The 19,615-nt window shown below is 43.8% G+C and overlaps 2 protein-coding genes and 1 long non-coding RNA gene across 14 annotated transcripts in view; 1 reads left to right on the forward strand and 2 right to left on the reverse strand.

Moving 5' to 3' along the window:
- Window positions 1-3,129, forward strand: part of LOC110488767 (discs, large homolog 3 (Drosophila)) — a 152,216-nt gene extending 149,087 nt beyond the window's left edge. For 10 of the 12 annotated variants that reach the window (XM_021561115.2, XM_021561120.2, XM_036942925.1 and 7 more), the window contains one exon: window positions 51-3,124. In XM_021561115.2, the coding sequence (XP_021416790.1) occupies window positions 51-157 (107 nt within the window). In that variant the 3' untranslated portion in view covers window positions 158-3,124. Of the gene's footprint in view, window positions 1-50 lie in introns of all 12 variants that reach the window. The other 2 variants (XM_021561125.2, XM_036942926.1) reach the window with 1 other exon arrangement.
- On the reverse strand, window positions 993-15,572 carry tex11 (testis expressed 11). The gene is made up of 26 exons (XM_036943622.1): window positions 15,497-15,572; window positions 15,332-15,412; window positions 15,092-15,211; window positions 14,834-14,914; window positions 14,643-14,728; window positions 14,436-14,493; window positions 14,196-14,291; window positions 14,028-14,109; window positions 13,817-13,895; window positions 13,467-13,618; window positions 13,072-13,157; window positions 11,088-11,225; window positions 10,861-10,963; window positions 10,641-10,765; window positions 10,214-10,299; window positions 8,425-8,478; window positions 8,077-8,117; window positions 7,520-7,606; window positions 7,288-7,358; window positions 5,596-5,709; window positions 5,268-5,340; window positions 5,005-5,154; window positions 4,774-4,882; window positions 4,499-4,619; window positions 3,714-3,881; window positions 993-3,526 (listed from the first exon to the last, which is right to left on the reverse strand). Exons 2-26 carry the CDS (start codon window positions 15,410-15,412, stop codon window positions 3,455-3,457), a joined length of 2,433 nt encoding a protein of 810 aa, XP_036799517.1. The 5' UTR covers window positions 15,497-15,572; the 3' UTR covers window positions 993-3,454.
- A 106-nt stretch (window positions 15,573-15,678) lies between these two features.
- On the reverse strand, window positions 15,679-16,496 carry LOC118938773. The gene is made up of 3 exons (XR_005036028.1): window positions 16,350-16,496; window positions 15,927-16,030; window positions 15,679-15,761 (listed from the first exon to the last, which is right to left on the reverse strand). It is a non-coding gene; the product is annotated as an uncharacterized LOC118938773 (long non-coding RNA).
- Between the last annotated feature and the right edge of the window lie 3,119 nt (window positions 16,497-19,615).

Raw genomic sequence — 19,615 nt, forward strand, 5'->3', positions numbered from 1 at the left:
TCTTAATGCATCGATGCACTCATGATATCCACTTCTCTGTCCGTCTCCAGCCATTGTACAGGGTGACTCTCTAGAGGAAATTTACAACAAAATCAAGATGATCATCGAGGAACAGTCGGGCCCCTACATCTGGATACCTTCCTCAGAGAAGCTCTGAGCTCCCAGCTATACCCCTCTGTGTCAGTGCAGCCCCCCACACCCCTCCTGACACCCCTCCTGACACCCCGCCCATCCCCCAAATAGCTCCTCCCCCTTTTTGCCGATATGTTTCATATCAAGTTTTAGTGTCATCATTATGTTAATCTCAAATGAAAAGAAGTCTTATCACCATTACTGTGACTGTGCACACCCCTGCATGAGTTTCTCAGCAAATCCATTTAAGACTGGAAATGCCATTCCGAATGAATTTGTCATTTTAAAACAAAAAAAAGGGAAAAGGAGAAATAATCCTTCTTTTGTGAAATGGGACTGACAGTTGAAAATCAGAATGTTTTACAGACTATGCCGAGGTGAGGAGGAGTTTGGGATTCAGGGGAAGTTGCAGGGGAATGGAGACTTAATCACACAAGTTGGAACACTTTGTAAATGTTCATCAAATCACATTTAAAAAAAGACACTAGAGAAGCAAAGACCACTTAGGAGGGTTTTTTTCTACAAGGACTGAATAATATCAAGCCCAGCTGATGGTACTGTTGGAGGAGTTATCTCTCTTGTTTATAATTACTGAAGAAATTGGTGGAGAAGCCTACAGACTGGTGATCTATCACAAACCAGCTTGCTATTTGATCAGCTGCCAGTTGTTGGTGCTGCTGCAGCTGATCAAGACCTCTTGGGAGGCAGAACAAATGAAAGAAATGAGTTATGAATCTACATTTATATAATGAAATCACAAGGTAAATGAACAAATCCTACTGAGATTTTACTACATATTAAAAACGACATTTTACATTTCACTAGAATTGTCTACTTGGAGGGCTGTTAGATTTCATTCCTTTTTTTTTTGTGGGATTTTTTTGCTTGTGGTTTTTAGCTGCTCTGTGTAAAGGGTGGGGGTAGAGAAGTGTAACGGGGCTCTCTGCAAAACACCAAACTGCCTTACATCAAATACAAATTGTTATATTATTACCTGTACTTTGTGAGGGAAGCTACAAATAATTGACAAGGAAAACAAACAGGACATTTATTTTATTTTCTGAGTTGTCCTCCTGACTTCCAGGAGGTCTAACTTGTGAGTGCAATAGACCGAACGCATATCTCACCTCTGTGGATTCCTATCTTCCCCCTGTATTTTTATCCTTTTCCTGTTGTCATTTTAAGAATTTATTGGATTCCAATTTGGGCAGCCATAGCTCCCTCACCCATGTTGAGCAGCAGACCACCCTATTACACTCTCTGCCTTCCAAGATGATTCTTTTTGATTGATTGGTCACATGGTACTGTCCTGTATATGCCACCCTGAAGGTGGCCTTAAAACGGGTAGAACAAGACAAATTGTATTGGATGTCCTAACAATTAAAGAGTCAATATAAATGGTTTTTGGATTGTCCCCCCCATCCATAATAACACTTAAGAGGGGTTTGATTAAAACCTATATTCTCTGTATCTATAACGTTTTTTAAATTTGTTCTGGGTATGTTTTGAACCACTGTGTTACGAACCCAATGGTATATCTGGGGCGAGCTCAGTCAGCTCAAGAATCTAACGCACCGATATAATTTCCCCTGCGACTGAAACACCATGTTTTAAAGGACAAATTTAAGAGTTCACAGATGTTAAATGTGAATGAAAGAGTAACTGACTGAATGGTTTGAGAGATTTGAAAGGCATTTGCAATGAACTCTTTAATAGACATAATAGATCAGCATATCTTGTGAAGTTTCGTGAAGACCACTTCTGTGGTAAACCCTTGCCTGAGTTGGTTTTATGGATTCAACAGGATTGAAATAACCTGCTAAATCTTCCTTTGCAGATCTTGGCACTGTGTTTATTTGTTCATGTGAGGGGACGTGTCTGACTTGTTTAAGAATACTGTGGCCCCCTACCCTGTGAACATTTAATTTTCCACTGTTTTTGGAAGAGGGGAAGGGTTTTCCTCAGATGCCTGAGAGCCAGACCATCTTCTGTATGCCCTTGCCCCCCCCCCCCCCCCCCCCGGAACACCTGTACATGCAGGCATTTTCTGAACAGGTGTGCCCACCTGCCAGGCACCACTGCTAAACCAGCTGTCATTACCTGTGTCAAAACCAGAGTTCAGGGAATAACCGAAGGGAACAGAGCCATTTATAAACTGCTTACAGACTGTTTCAAAGGGTGTGGTAGCTGTCAAATGTAAATATGCCCCCAGCAGATCCCCCTCACCTGTGCTTCATGCATGTGTGAAATAAACTGGGACAAAACATTTTTATAGATCACAAATGACAGGTAAGTAAACAGATATTCCGAGATATCATTTCCAATTTTTCCATACGTGTGACGTAATGTTGGTATTTCTCTATAGACAAATCTTCAGCTGCCTGTCTACATGTTATTTCTTGTGGAAAATGGTGTATAGATTCAAAGAATGAAGACTAGATGCAGGCAGCAACCTACAATATATTCCAGAAACCAGGAGGAGCATTGATGAATATCTGATTTAGACCTGGTCCTCTGTTTTTAGTTGAAACACAGCTGACTTTAACTTGTCTGGTATTTATACCCCTCGGTCAGCAATCATGTCAATAAAGCCCAAATGACTTGATTTTTTTCATCCTTTCCATTGAAGTTGCGGTATAACAAGATTGAACCTAAATGCCCGTGTGTGTATAATTGATGAGGGTCTTTGTTCCAGTGAGAGACACGATGATGTAAGCTTTTCTGGGGGGGGGTTGTTGGGTTCTGGTTTGTCCTTTTGGGTGATGAGTTGTTTGACAGCACACCTGTGCAGTAAGTGCTTGCGAATTCTTTTGATTGTACAGTAGTTTCCTTCCTGTCACACTGGAGGTGTTTGAGCCTATCAGGATGCTGGGCCAAATGGTCTTCCCTGTCCTAGTCATGAGGGAGCACAGTCCTGCAACTTTTTTTGTTTGGGGTTTTCAGTTTGGACTGGACAAGAGTTTATTTGTTTGAAAATAAAATGTGACTCAGTTATGATTTCGATGTGTTTTATTCTCACCAAATCAAGTCCACTGGTATTAGTAGTTGTTTAAATAAGACAATGTAAAATTCATATGAATGTAATAATGTAGAGCAGTACCAAAACAACAACTACAAAAGCTAGAAATGGTTATCTAAACTCTCCATAGGGAAATATTAGGGGAGGGCAGGATGCAACTGACATCCTGGAGGAGCTGACTAAACTGAAGACCAGTCACAGGATCCAGTGAGACTTCATACAGTGAACCACCATCCCAGCTACCACATGGATGATATCAGGCACCTGACATTAAAAGTGCTCTGCAGAGCTCAACCAGCAAGATCACTCCTCCATGATAAGGTTCTTCTTGGCTTTGTCTAGTCTGTCCAGGACCTCACTGTACAGACCTGACATCTGTGGACAGACAAACAATACTGGATATCAGCAATCTAATTAAGAAACAAATGGCTATTTCTTTCCAGTAACAGGTATACAGTCAAAGTTTTCTAATTTAAGACAAGGCTAAGGCCTCTCATTTGACTCTGAATGATTCAGCCCTGTCACGCTCCATTGCTGCTCCCTCCCAGTCAGTCAGTAGTACCTGTGTCTGGTAGCTCTCCTGCAGGGAGCCCAGGTGGCGGAGGAAGCTCATGCCCAGGCCACACCACCTCTCAGCCTCGGGGTACTGGGCCAGGCTATACAGCAGGATGCCTGTGTTCCAGGCTCGGGTCAGCAGCCACAGGATCTCCATCTCAGGGAAGTCCTCAGGCTGGAGGGGAGGCACAGAGGAGACAACGAACACATTCTGCTGCCGTCCACCTGGCTTGGAGCACCCGTGATAACTCACCTGACCTCAGAGTCCAGGTATGCCTATGAATGTGGCTTTCAGTGTCTATAGTCAGTCTGGGAATGACACTGGGAGTGTCAGAAAATACAGGATTTTATACAGGACCACGCTAACTTATGAGGAAGATTAAAATGTATGTGACTTTGATGTATATTCATTTAAGGCACTTATCCATCCATTGTTTTAATGTTTCGATTACAAGGTTGTGTATTTGAAAATCTGCACGGCAGTGCTTCAATTTGCAACTCTGCATATGACAATGTGCCTGTGCACATAGAGCTTGGTAATGCTTCAATACTCTGATGCGTCTTTTCACCAGTTTAACAGCAGAGCGATGGCTTGTACAGCACATTACCATTCACATTGGCAGGAAAGGGATGGTGAATGGAAGCATCTGCTAATTGAAGTGCTGCTGAAAGCCCATTGATAAAAACAAACAGGAGATTCTTTCAGTGCAGCAGCGGAGGGGGGCGGAGGGACGAGGGGGGTTAATTACAATGCGGGGTTGCGGCGGTGGCGCGAGATTGCTGCCGACTCACTGCGGCTGTGATGATGGACAGGGCCTCTTCATAGTAGCCCCATACCTCCTCCAGCACACGGGCCTCCACATCCGACACGCCGCTGGGTAGCGACAGCTGGATCAGGCTGTGGACACACTGGCTGAGAGGGAGTATTGAGATAGAGAGAGGGAGTTCGACATCACACACAGCAACCTACGCACGGACACATTGGAATTCTGTCACAGCAAATATCTGACTGGATCATATACCAGTCTCTGAAAGACCCGGTCATGAGCAATGAGATGGGCACACACCTGCAGCGGGTCAGGTCTGCTTGTGGTTGTTTCCTGTGCAGAGACAGAGCGATCCTCAAGGCCTTCTTACACAGCAGAGGGAAGTGGGCAGGAGGCTCCATGGCCAAGGCTAAGGACAGAAGAAACACACTCATCACAATACTCAATACAAAACTGTGTGGCTGAGCAAAAAACACTGGATGAGGAGGACAAGTCCTGTAAGGAGGGTCAACTACGGTGTTTACTCTTCACCTGCCATGGTCTCCAACACCTTGATCTCAACATTATCCAGCTCCAGCACTGACTCCAGCACTGTCTCCACCTTGGGGTCGTTGAGCTTGGCACGAGCCTCAAACTCATACAGCAGCAGCAAAATGTTGGTTGGGTCCTTGGAGTTGTCCCCTGGGTGTGTCAGAGGGTGTCAGATTATTCTCCTTACACAACGTAATCCAACATTATGGCAGAATTGAGCAGAGCACAGTATGGAATGGAAGAGGAGGGATAATTAGGGCCACCTGATGCTTTAAGAGTCTTCCAGACCTCCCAGCAGATCTGAATGTGCTCCAGGGCTTGTGTCAACTGCTCTGTCTAAACATGAAGACAGTGGCATTCAGTATCCATCATCGCCACCTAGTGGCCGCTACCCATAACGGCAAGATTCAAAATAAAATAACTCCCTACGCCAGCACTGATAACAGTTAGTCACCTCTCCTCTCTGCTGGTCTTGGTAAATTTCCATCCATGCGGATGGAGAAAGAGCTAAATATGGAAGACAGGCAGAGAAAAAGAGAGAGAGAGACAGGACAGAGATAGAGAGCGCAAGAGAGAGAGGGTGGTACACACCTGGTCAGAGTTTGGAGACTTCCTGCAGAGCTCCAGAGAGGCAGCAGCAGCCATCAGCAGGCACGTCTTCTGGCCCATCAACACGGCCCGGTCCGGGGGGCAGAACTGGGACAGCTAGGGTTACCACACACACACACACACACACACACACACATATATACACTGCTCAAAAAAATAAAGGGAACACTTAAACAACACAATGTAACTCCAAGTCAATCACACTTCTGTGAAATCAAAATGTCCACTTAGGAAGCAACACTGATTTCAATAAATTTCACATGCTGTTGTGCAAATGGAATAGACAACAGGTGAAAATTATAGGCAATTAGCAAGACACCCCCAATAAAGGAGTGGTTCAGCAGGTGGGGACCACAGACCACTTCTCAGTTCCTATGCTTCCTGGCTGATGTTTTGGTCACTTTTGAATGCTGGCGGTGCTTTCACTCTAGTGGTAGCATGAGACGGAGTCTACAACCCACACAAGTGGCTCAGGTAGTGCAGCTCATCCAGGATGGCACATCAATGCGAGCTGTGGCAAGAAGGTTTGCTGTGTCTGTCAGCGTAGTGTCCAGAGCATGGAGGCGCTACCAGGAGACAGGCCAGTACATCAGGAGACATGGAGGAGGCCGTAGGAGGGCAACAACCCAGCAGCAGGACCACTACCTCCGCCTTTGTGCAAAGAGGAGCAGGAGGAGCACTGCCAGAGCCCTGCAAAATGACCTCCAGCAGGCCACAAATGTGCATGTGTCTGCTCAAACGGTCAGAAACAGACTCCATGAGGGTGGTATGAGGGCCCGACGTCCACAGGTGGGGGTTGTGCTTACAGCCCAACACCGTGCAGGACGTTTGGCATTTGCAAGAGAACACCAAGATTGGCAAATTCGCCACTGGCGCCCTGTGCTCTTCACAGATGAAAGCAGGTTCACACTGAGCACATGTGACAGACGTGACAGTCTGGAGACGCCGTGGAGAACATTCTGCTGCCTGCAACATCCTCCAGCATGACCGGTTTGGCGGTGGGTCAGTCATGGTGTGGGGTGGCATTTCTTTGATGCTTTTATGCTTTAGTCCAGGTCTGGGAGGAGATCCCTCAGGAGACCATCCGCCACCTCATCAGGAGCATGCCCAGGCGTTGTAGGGAGGTCATACAGGCACGTGGAGGCCACACACACTACTGAGCCTCATTTTGACTTGTTTTAAGGATATTACATCAAAGTTGGATCCGCCTGTAGTGTGGTTTTCCACTTTAATTTTGAGTGTGACTCCAAATCCAGACCTTCATGGGTTGATAAATTTGATTTCCATTGATAATTTTTGTGTGATTTTGTTGTCAGCACATTCAACTATGTAAAGAAAAAAGTATTTAATAAGAATATTTCATTCATTCAGATCTAAGATGTGTTATTTTAGTGTTCCCTTTATTTTTTGGAGCAGTGTATATTAAGAGTACCATAAAGATAAAGGGCCACAACACAGACAGAACGCATTAAACGGAGGGTGCCTGCATGGCGGTCTGTGTCTGCGTGTTTTAGGGGTGTAAGGGTATAACGACTGACCAAGTTGTTTTATGAGGAAGCTGCAGGGCTCCACGTTTCTTTATCTTTGGCAACACTCATTCCCTGTGGGTTGTATTGATCTACACCTGCACAGATACAGATCAATTCTCCCGGTGATGCTAATAAGAGGACTTGCCTGGTAAGAGAACAGAAAGAAATCCCTCATCCTGTCAGGGCTGCTCTCACACTGCAGCGCAGAGTTCCAAGCTAAGACACATGCGGGCACACAGAAATAAAATTAGACAAAATGCACAGCGCACTATGCTGCTTACACAGTGCTACTGTAATTCGTAAAATAGCAAGATGATTCCGATAATTGTACAAGAGCGAGATAAATAACAGTGTATCTCCAGATAGTATGTAAGTACCAATCTTCCTGAACCAGTTGGCGTCCTCTGTGCGCTGCTCTACAGCCATGCTAGGCCCTGGGCTGAGCTGTGACACTTTCTGCAGTGCTGTGGTGGTGACAGTAAACAACAAACACTGGCTGGGTGAAAACCAAGCAGCAGCGCACAGCAGAGAAAAATAGAATCGACACTAAAGCTGACGATTTTTTTAAGCAGAGGTGGCAGAGGTAGTGGGGGCGTCTTCCTGGGGGGGGTCCGGGGGTATGTTGAACGACTGTGAGAAGGTCACTTCTGGTGACTTTTTTAAAAGGACATTCTACTCCCAAAATGTATGAAAATTAAATTTTGTTCTTTTCCTTTGGAACTCATCTGTAAATCGAGGACAATTTAATTTTATCTCGATCTCAATGACATCACCAGCCAATTCTACATAAGATTTTTTAGGGGGGGAGACGGGGGATGATTTAGCAGCGCCAGTGCGCATAGGGGAAACAATGCTAATGCATTACCTCAGAGTACTCATATATTGAGGGGAGAAAGATGTTGCTGTAAGTGTGATTGTTGTATATTGTACTCACCCATTTTTAGATATGACAGCAGAATATCCAGATTCGCATGTCTATATAAAGAGGAAATGTTAACAAGCAGAAACAGTAAATCAACCACAACTGAAACGCTGTAGAAATGGGCAGAAGGTATTCTAACGGTTAAGAGCGTTGGGCCAGTAACTAAAAGGTCGCTGGTTCGAATCCCCAAGCCGGATTGGTGAAAAAAGTATATCGATGTGCCCTTGAGTAAGGCATTTAACCCTAATTGCTCCTGTAAGTCGTTCTGGATAAGAGCGTTGGCTAAATTACTAAAATGAAATGGAGCATTTAAACACTATTGTATGATGATCATGTTTCACGATATCTCATCAAACTCACCCTATCTCCCCACTGGCCTTTTCTATTGTTGAGAGCACTAGTCGAACCAAACACCTGTAATAGACAAAGACCATGAGGACTCGGGACCTAGTTCCTTTCACCTACTAACACTGTACTGAGAGGCACACATTTCACAGGAGAAATTAAAAGATATAGGTCAGTAGATCATGGAGACACAGTTAAGGTCAGGCCAGACAGGTCAGGGACAAAGTTGTGGAGAAGTACAAATCAGGGTTGGGTTATAAAAAAATATCAGAGACTTTGAACATCCCACGGAGCACAATTAAATACATTATTAAACAATGAAAAGAATATGGCACCACAACATACCTGCCAAGACGAGGCCTCCCACCAAACCTCACGGCCCAACAAGGAGGGCATTAATCAGAGAGGCAACAAAGAGACCAAAGATAACCCTGAATGAGCTGCAAAGCTCCACAGCGGAGATTAGAGTATCTGTCCATAGGACCACTTTAAGCCATACATTCCACAGAGCTGGACTTTACGGAAGAGTGGCCAGAAAAAAAGCCAATGCTTAAAGAAAAAAATAAGCAAACACATTTGGTGTTTTGGCAAAAGGCACATGGGAGACTCTCGAAACATATGGAAGAAGGTACTCTGGTCAGATGAGACTAAAATTGAGCTTTGGGCCATCAAGGAAAACGCTATATCTGGCGCAAACCCAACACCTCTCGTCACCCCGAGAACACCATGCTGTGAGGATGTTTTTCATCAGCAGGGACTGGGAAACTGGTCAAAATCGAAGGAATGATGGATGGCGCTAAATACAGGGAAATTATTGAGGGAAACTTGTTTCAGTGTCACGCCCTGACCTTAGATTCTCTGTTTTTCTATATATTTTGGTTAGGTCAGGCTGTGACTAGGGTGGGTACTCTAGTTTTTGTCATCTAGGGATTTTGTATGTCCATGTTGGCCTGATATGGTTCCCAATCAGAGACAGCTGTTTATCGTTGTCTCTGATTGGGGATCATATTTAAGTAGCCATTTTCCCCATTGTTAATTGTGGGATCTTGTCTATGTTTAGTTGCCTGTCAGCACTAGTTTGTATAGCGTCACATTTCGTTCGTTGATTTTGTTGTTTTTGTTCATTCATTAAAAAGAGAATGTAGGCATACCACGCTGCGCCTTGGTTCGATCCTTCCAAAGATTTGAGACTGGGACGAAGGTTCACCTTCCAGCAGGACAATGACCCTAAGCATACTGCTAAAGCAACACTTGAGTGGTTTAAGGGGAAACATTTAAATGTCTTGCCTAGTCAAAGCCCAGACCTAAATCCAATTGAGATTCTGTGGTATGACTTAAAGATTGCTGTATACCAGCGGAACCCATCCAACTTGAAGGAGCTGCAGCAGTTTTGCCTTGAAGAATGGACAAAACATTCCAGATAGATGTGCCAAACTTATAGACATATCCCAAGAGACTTGCAGCTGTAATTCCTGCAAAAGGTGGCTCTATAAAGTATTGACTTTGGGGGGGTGTGAATAGTTAGCACGTTCAAGTTCTGTTTTTTTGTGTTATTTCTTGTATGTTTCACAAAAACATATTTTGCATCTTCAAAGTGGTAGGCATGTTATGTAAATCAAATGATACAAACCTCCCAAAAAATAAATTTTAATTCCAGGTTGTAAGGCAACTAAATAGGAAAAATGCCAAGGGGGTGAATACTTTCACAAGACACTGTATGTGTTACAGATGACCATTCACATAGTGTTCCTGATCTCGCTGGACAAGAGTTCACTGATGTTGTTTGTGTGCGTTAGTAACTGACCTGAGAGCAGTGAGAACCTGAGCTTCATCTTTTGAGTGTTCACACAAACTCTCCAGAGCCTTCATGGCTGTGTCTTGTTGCTCATTCTGGAAGGAAAGGAAACAAAGGATGACAATGAGGACGATGGGTATTTTCTCCTTCAACAATTCAAGAGCTTGGGACTGTCTGCAAAAAGATGATTCTGAGGTAATTGGCTTTAAAGTTCCAAACCCTCAATGGTTTGAATGATGTCAGCAACTTTTATATTTTATTCTTTAAAACATGAATGGGGGTATTTACTATATGGCTAGAGAACCCTGAAAAGAACAAGGCTATGTCAATAACTACATGTTGTCAAAAATGCAGATAGAACCTTTTGGTCCCAAGCTCTCGAATTGTCATCATCCTCATTATCAGTCCTAGAGGTAGGTCAGTAATGGGGACCCACCTCCAGAGCGATCTGAGCAGCAAAACTGAGGAGGTTGGAGGCAGCATTCTCAGCCACTAGCAGTCTGTCCTCACTGGTCAAAGGACCTTGGGCCAGAACCGCGATGGCCTTCACTGCCTCTGCAGCTGACAGAAACAGGGCTTCAGACTGAGAGGCACAGAAGGCCTGAATACATGTAGTCCATCCTAAAACTCACCACACTCATGTAATATGCTGTTACCTTTCTCCACATTGTTCTCCAGGACAGCAATCTTGTAAACACTGAACTGAGTGAAGATGCTGTTTGGATCACATCTCTCTGCCTCCTTTATTGCTTCTTTGGCCTGACACACACACACACATACACACACACACACACACAGGAATGCACAAGGGACACACAAAGATTACTATACAGTAATAATTACAAAATGCTGTGTGAAGTCTGTTGTCACACTATTGAGTCACCTTGTCCAGCTGCTCTAGTTGCAGTAAGCAGGAAGCTCTGTTCCTCTGAAGCTTGGCCAGGTTGGGCTCCATCTGGCCAGCCTTGTAGAAACTCAAGGAGTAGTTATACCACTGCAGAGCCTCTGAGAAGTTCTTAGTCTGGAACAGGAAAATGACTCACATCCCAACACATACAGACACTCTAGACAGAGCAATGTACTGTCAGAGCAATGTACTTATGTATGACAGAGCAATGTACTTATTTTCAGCAGACACTCTAGACACAAACTGTTACAGACCTATATCTATTCTACCCTGCCTTTCTAAGGTCTTTGAAAGCCAAGTTAACAAACAGATCACCGACCATTTTGAATCCCACCGTACCTTCTCCGCTATGCAATCTGGTTTCCGAACTGGTCATGAGTGCACCTCAGCCACGCTCAAGGTCCTAAACGATGTCATAACCGCCATCGATAAAAGACAATACTGTGCTGCCGTATTCATTAACCTGGCCAAGGCTTTCGACTCTCTCAATCACCACATTCTCATCGGCAGACTCAACAGCCTTGGTTTCTCAAACGACTGCCTCGCCTGGTTCACCAACTACTTCTCAGACAGAGTTCAGTGTGTCAAATCGGAGGGCCTGTTGTACGGACCTCTGGCAGTCTCTATGGGGGTACCACAGGGTTCAATTCTAGTGCTGACTCTTTTCTCTGTATACATCAATGATGTCGCTCTTGCTGCTGGTGATTCTCTGATCCACCTCTGCGCAGACGACACCATTCTGTATACTTCTGGCCCTTCTTTGGACACTGTGTTAACTAAGACGAGCTTCAATGCCATTACAACTCTCCTTCATTGGCCTCCAATTGCTCTTAAATGCAAGTAAAACTAAATGCATGCTCTTCAACCGATCGCTGCCCGCACCTGCCCGCCCATCCAGCATTACTACTCTGGATGGTTCTGACTTAGAATTTGTGGACAATTACAAATACCTAGGTGTCTGGTTAGACTGTAAACTATCCTTCCAGACTCACATTAAGCATCTCCAATCCAAAATCAAATCTTGATTAGGTTTCCTATTTCGCAACAAAGCATCTTTCACTCATGCAGCCAAACATACCCTCGTAAAACTGACTATCCTACCAATCCTTGACTTCGGCGATGTCATTTATAAAATAGCCTCCAACACTATTCTCAGCAAATTGGATGCAGTCTATCACAGTGCCATCCGTTTTGTCACCAAAGCCCCATATACTGCCCACCACTGCGACCTGTATGCTCTCGTTGGCTGGCCCTCGCTTCATATTCGTCGCCAAACCCACTGGCTCCAGGTCATCTATAAGTCTTTGTTGGGAAAGCGCCGCCTTATTTCAGCTCACTGGTCACCATAGCAGCACCCACCCGTAGCACGTGCTCCAGCAGGTATATTACACTGGTCACCCCCAAAGCCTATTCATCCTTTGTCCGCCTTTCCTTCCAGTTCTCTGCTGCCAATGACTGGAACGAACTGCAAAAATCACTGAAGCTGGAGACTCATATCTCCCTCACTAACTTTAAGCATCAGCTGTCAGAGCAGCTCACAGATCACTGCATCTGTACATAGCCCATCTGTAAATAGCCCATCCAACTACCTCATCCCCATATTGTTATTTATTTATTTTTTGCTCCTTTGCACCCCAGTATCTTTACTTGCACATTCATCTTCTGCAAATCTATCACTCCAGTGTTTAATTGCTATATTGTAATTACTTCGCCACTATGGCCTATTTATTGCCTTACCTCCCTTATCTTACCTCATTTGCACACACTGTATATAGATTTTTATTTTTATTGACTGTACGTTTGTTTATTCCATGTGTAACTCTGTGTTGTTGTTTGTGTCGCACTGCTTTGCTTTATCTTGGCCAGGTCGCAGTTGTAAATGAGAACTTGTTCTCAACTGGCCTACCTGGTTAATTAAATAAGGTGAAATTAAAAAATTAAATAAAAAGCTCTACTGTACCTCAAAGTTCTTGGAGGCTTTGTCCCAGAGCAGGAGATGTAAACAGGTGAGAGTCTGAGGAGACAGCTGTTTACCAGTGTAGTGGCCTGAAAGAGGAAATATCAGCAATCTTACAACTGCATTATCATTTCACTGCATCAACACCACCACCATCATCCCCACCACCGTAGTACCTGTGATGATGTACACCACCACCACCACTGTAGTACCTGTGATGATGTCCACCACCACCATCACCACCACTGTTGTACCTGTGATGATGTCCACCACCACCATCACCACCACTGTTGTACCTGTGATGATGTCCACCACCACCACCACTGTTGTACCTGTGATGATGTCCACCACCACCACTGTAGTACCTGTGATGATGTCCACCACCACCACTGTAGTACCTGTGATGATGTCCTCTATTTTCTGTTTTCCCAGAAGCTCCTTGCCTCTCTGCAGCAGCAGCTCAATGTGCAGGACCAGGGCACTGCCCAGTTCAGGGGACGACTCAAAGTGCTGGCACACCCTCTTCAGGTAGTCAAAGGCCAATGTCTCTCTGGGAACACATATCAACAGAACACACAGCGCATATCAATGCAATATATCAATACAATGTTGTATTTCAATGGAAACATGAAAATATTTACATTTTAAAATATTGACATTATTACTTTATCTAAAAACGTCTGGAATGAATACAATGGTACAAGTGGATATCTGATTTGCAATTTGTTAAGATGATCAGTGTGTCTACCTGTCTTCAGCCATGAGTAGTTTCACTGTGCTTAGACACACTTCCAGAGGAACCTCTGACTCCAGCAGCTCTGTCACTCCTGAATGGAGACAGCAAGATTAAATGGCAATGCATTATACAGTACTGTAAACGGAGGACTTGGGAGTCCTTAAAACTCCCACTCAAGCCATTCAAAAAAGCAGAGAGAGAAACAGGGTAATGTCCTACTCACCAGCTCTTACGTGGTCATCCTGAGCCCCACATCTCAGTAGAATTCTGATCTTCAGGTAGAGCCCAGAGGGATGCACACTTTCCTGTCAAATTGCTGAGTTTTAATTGAAAACTAAATAATCTTGCTTAATATTAGAAAGTATCAAGAAGAGTGATGGGGGGAGGTTACCTTATTGGCTAAGTTCACAGCATTGAGTGCCTTCTCCTGAAACTGCTGACAGTCCCACTTTAGATAGACAGTGGCAAGGAGCCTCAGGACCTTGGCCTAAATAAGAACGTTCAGCAATTTACTCTACTGTAATTAAAAACAAATCAAAACATTGGAGCTTTTGGCGTTTCTAACAACCAGGAAGTACTAGTGAAAAAACTGAAGAGACTATGGTATGTATAAACTGCACTACTCCCTTACTTGCACTTCAGCGCCAGGGGAGTATTTTATATTCATCTTCCCTATGTCATAACTCTGGCTGGAAAAGACAACAGTGTAGATATTCATATACTGCACTTTATCATACACCGTAATTAAAATAACATATTTCAGATGATGAGCTTCTGTAATGCTTCCTTTATGTCAGTTATATAGTATCTTTTGTCAAGCTAAATCAATGCTATTTACCTCAACCAGAATGAACTCTCCTCATACTTTTTCATATTGTAGGAATCCACTCCGAAGTTATAGCACATGAGAGAGAGATAGCCTGTCTTTGGGGGGGAAAGTAGCTGAATATACCTGCCCAAGATTGGGAGAGTTAAAAACAGTGCTTTATCAAAGTAACATCAGAGTTTAGTTTCTTTTTTGTATCCTACCTCTTTGGGGAGCCGCAGTAGCATGTCTTTACAGCGCTGCATGCAGGCCACAGCCTCTTGGTGATTCTCTTGAGCAAGTGCCTGCATCGGAATAAAAACTATCATAAGCTACAAGTACATCAGTGAGGTAAAGCTATATGTGAACAAAAAACAATTTTCTTCATGTGTGAAAATGTCACTTTCAGTTGCCAAATTCACAAGTACAAATTAGCCTAACATTGTTGTATGTGTTAGATGGTGAAACCATCTCTAGCTCACCGACTCAGCTTGGTAAGACAGAACTCGAAGCAGGTCCTTCTCCACATCTCCTTTCGATGTGTTGATGTCTGCCCCTCCATGGCCTCGGGATGTTAGTCGGCTGTACAGTGTCTCCAAGCTCTGGACAAATAATATTATGAACATTTGAATTCAGTGTTATGACAGAAGTTCTAAAAGTTGACCAACTGTCTTAGATACTGTACAGAGTCATAGGGCATAGTTTAACATATTCAAGCTTACTTTGACAGCAAGGCTCAGGAAGTTATCAGCTAGCTGGGGCTTTTTACAGTCTAGCCAAGTTCTTCCTGTCTTGCTGGCCATCTGTAAAGAAAATGTTAATTTTCTTAATGAATTAATTACAGTAACACAGAGGTAGTGGTTTATTTCATGAGCCATTTTACTGACCAGGATCTGTTTGCGCACAGCGCCCTCTGCTGGATTCTCAGGCTCACAGGAGTACAGCAGCCTGCATGCAACATGACGCACTGACACCACAGACAGACCGGGAGGAATGCATCACAGGAGAAAGTCAGTAATGATGATAATGTCATAAATCAGGTATTTCACAGCAAAGTATTAGGCTACCTTTTGCTTTCTGGTGCTCATTTATGGCTGTTCCCACACGTTTGGTGACTGCCCAATTCCACAGCTGAATGGCACTTTCTTCAAGCTAGAGAATATGTTAATTTGAAGTGACAATTAGCAAACTAGCTATTTTTCTGTAGACTAAATTATGTATTGACTAAAACACTAAATGATGTATTGACTAAAACACATGCACATTTCAATGGTTTCATTAGAGAAGAAAAATACTGCTCTAAATTTGGCTGCCAACCTGAGGATCCAGTGGTGTTACTCTTGGGAAGTCTTCACAAAAGAGCTTCTCAATAACCTCATCTGTATTAGCCAGTTGTTTCTGCAGCAGGCGCTCTGTGAGACCTTTAATAAAACATAACTATATTTAATCCCAAAAACCACCATGAAAAAAAGTACATGTTGAGTGACGTGACAGGTTGGCATTGCGCTCGTAGGTCGCCACACACCTTCGACGTCTCATACAATGCCAATACATTTCAAGGAAACTTTTGCGAATTTCAAATGAGGAATTTAACCAATATACCGGTAATTTAGCAATATATTTAAACTTTGCTACATTTTCTGAAGCGTAAACTAAGGCACACTGGAAGGTTAGTCAGCTGGCTAGCTAACTACGTTAGCAGTTAACATTTTATGTCAGAAAAAGTTGCTATAAACTCACATTTCACATTTGAAACAAACATATCCATGTTTCAAGTGAAGAAAAGTGTAACACCTTAAATAGACAAACAATATAACTAAGCTCGCCAGCTAGCGCTCAATTCGGATGCTGATGCGGATAAGTGATTGACAGCTGTGATCTTGGCGTCGCGCGAGCCACTCTCGTGAAGTGACGTCGAGGGGAACAGCCCTTGTTATCCGCGAGCCCCTAGGATGTGCACCGCTGACACCACCCCATTGAGGTTGAACTTCAAATGGTTGAGGTTAGGTATGGGTCAAATCAAATTCAAATCAAATGTTATTTGTCACATGCGGCGTATAAAACAAGTGTAGAATTTACCGTAAAATGCTTATTAGCAAATAGATACAAATAGATGCACATTTAATTGTAACAATAAAAAACACAATCAAATAATAATGAGGCTATATAATGAGTACCGGTACCGAGTCAGTGTACTGGGTTAGGATTTTTTATTTTTTTAACGGATGGGTTGAATATTGCTGTCGTGACACATCGGTCGTAGGACCCATCATCTGTAGCCTAAACAGCTATCAGGATTTTTATTTTGGAAAAGAGACTAATTAAGGTATTATGTACAAATAGGTTTAGTTAAATGATTGATTGAAGTACTATGTACACGTATGTAGGATGAGGTAGGTTATGGTTAAGGGTAGTGTTTAGGGTAGGGACACCCCACTGATCCCAAATAGCACTAACCGATAAGGAACTGAATAGGGATGTGGTGAGCAGCCAAAATTAAGGTGAGCAGAAATAACAATCCAAGTAGATACACAGAGTGTACAAAGCATTAGGAACACCTGCTCTTTCCATGACATAGAATGGCCAGGTGAATCCAGGTGAAAGTTTTGATCCCTTATTGATGTCACCTTCAATCAGTGTAAATGAAAGGGAGGAGACAGGTTAAGGAAGGATTTTTAACCCTTGAGACAATTGAGACATGGATTGTGTAGTGTGCCATTCAGAGGGTAAATGGACAAGACAAAATATTTAAGTGCCTTTGAATGGGGTATGGTAGTAGGTGCTAGGCGCACCGGTTTGAGTGTGTCAAGAATTGCAACGCTGCTGGGTTTTCACATCCCCGTGGAACGCTTCCGACAACTTGTAGAGTCCATGCCCTGAGGGCAAAAGGGATGTGTTCGTTGTCCATAGCTTATGCCTGCCCATACTATAATCCCACCGCCACCATGGGGCACTCTGTTCACAACGTTGACATCAGCAAACCGCTCACCCAAACAATGCCATACACGCTGTGGCATTGTGTTTTGTGACAAAACTTCACATTTTTAGAGTGGCCTTTTATTGCCCACAGCACAAGGTGCACCTGTGTATTTGTGTTTATTATGGATCCCTATTAGCTGCTGCCAATGCATCAGCTACTCTTCCTGGGGTCCAGCTAAATTAAGGCAGTTTATACAATTTTAAAAACATTACAATACATTCACAACACACTGTGTGCGCTCAGGCCCCTACTCCACCACTACCACATATCTACAGTACTAAATAAATGTGTATGTGTGTGTGTGTGTGTGTGTCTGTGCATGTGCATGTGCCAATGTTTGTGTTGCTTCACAGTCCGCGCTGTTCCATAATGTGTTTTTTTATCTGTTTTTTAAATTTAATTTTATTGCTTGCATCAGTTACTTGATGTGGAACAGAGTTCCATGTCGTCATGGCTCTATGTAGTGCTGTGTGCCTCCCATAGTCTGTTTTGGACTTGGGAACTGTGAAGAGACCTCATGTGGCATGTCTTCTGCATGAGTGTCCGAGCTCTGTGCCAGTAGTTTAGACAGACAGTGCATTCAACATGTCAATACGTCTCAAAAATAAAAGTAGTGATGAAGTCAATCTCCTCCACTTTCAACCAGGTGAGATTGACATGCATATTATTAACATTAGCTCTCTGTGTACATCCAAGGGCCAGCCGTGCTGCCCTGTGCTGAGCCAATTGCAATTTTCCTTTTTTGTGGCACCTAACCACACGACTGAACAGTAGTCAACGTGTGACAAAACCTGGGCCTGTAGGACCTGCCTTGCTGATAGTATTGTTAAGAAGGCAGAGCATTGCTTTATTATACAGTCGTGGCCAAAGGTTTTGAGAATGACACAAATGTACATTTTCACAAAGGTTGCTGCCTGCGTTTAGATGTTACTATGGAATACTGAAGTATAATTACAAGCATTTCATAAATGTCAAAGGCTTTTGTTGACGATTACATGATGTTCATGCAAAGAGTCAATATTTGCAGTGCTGACCCTTCTTTTTCAAGACCTCTGCAATCCGCCCTGGCATGCTGTCAATTAACTTCTGGGCCACATCCTGACTGATGGCAGCCCATTCTTGCACAATCAATGCTTGGAGTTTGTCAGAATTTGTGGGGTTTTGTTTGTCCACCCGCCTCTTGAGGATTGACCACAAGTTTTGAATGGTATTAAGGTCTGGGGAGTTTCCTGGCCATGGACCCAAAATATTAATGTTTTGTTCCCCGAGCCACTTAGTTATCATACCAAACTGTTCCTGGATGGTTGGGAGAACTTGCTCTCGGAGGATGTGTTGGTACCATTCTTTATACATGGCTGTGTTCTTAGGCAAAATTGTGATCGAGCCCACTCCCTTGGCTGAGAAGCAACCCCACACATGAATGGTCTCAGGATGCTTTACTGTTGGCATGACGCAGGACTGATGATAGCGCTCACCTTGTCTTCTCCGGACAAGTTTTTTTCCGGAGGCCCCAAACAATCGGAAAGGGTATTCATCAGAGAAAATGACTTTACCCCAGTCTTCAGCAGTCCAATCCCTGTACCTTTTGCAGAATATCAGTCTGTCCCTGATGTTTTTCCTGGAGATAATTGGCTTCTTTGCTGCCCTTCTTGACACCAGGCCATCCTCCAGAAGTCTTTGCCTCACTGTGCGTGCAGATGCACTCACACCTGCCTTCTGCCATTCCTGAGTAAGCTCTGTACTGGTGGTGCCCCGATCCCGCAGCTGAATCAACTTTAGGGGATGGTCCTGGCGCTTGCTGGACTTTCTTGGGCGCCCTGAAGCCTTCTTCACAACAATTGAACCACTCTCCTTGAAGTTCTTGATGATCCGATAAATGGTTGATTTAGGTGCAATCTTACTGGCAGCAATATCCTTGCCTGTGAAGCCCTTTTTGTGCAAAGCAATGATGACAGCACGTGTTTCCTTGCAGGTAACCATGGTTGACAGATGAAGAACAATGATTCCAAGCACCACCCTCCTTTTG

The sequence above is a fragment of the Oncorhynchus mykiss genome, chromosome 14 (assembly GCF_013265735.2).
Source record: "Oncorhynchus mykiss isolate Arlee chromosome 14, USDA_OmykA_1.1, whole genome shotgun sequence".
Taxonomy (NCBI): domain Eukaryota; kingdom Metazoa; phylum Chordata; class Actinopteri; order Salmoniformes; family Salmonidae; genus Oncorhynchus; species Oncorhynchus mykiss.

Coding starts and splice junctions, on each gene's coding strand:
- tex11 (XM_036943622.1), bottom strand. CDS start 15,412: ATGGCCAGCAAGACAGGAAGAACTTGGCTAGACTGTAAAAAGCCCCAG. Junction 14,729..14,833: donor TACTGCGGCTCCCCAAAGAG/GTAGGATACAAA, acceptor TCCCCCCCAAAG/ACAGGCTATCTCTCTCTCAT. Junction 13,619..13,816: donor CTACTCATGGCTGAAGACAG/GTAGACACACTG, acceptor ATGTGTTCCCAG/AGAGACATTGGCCTTTGACT.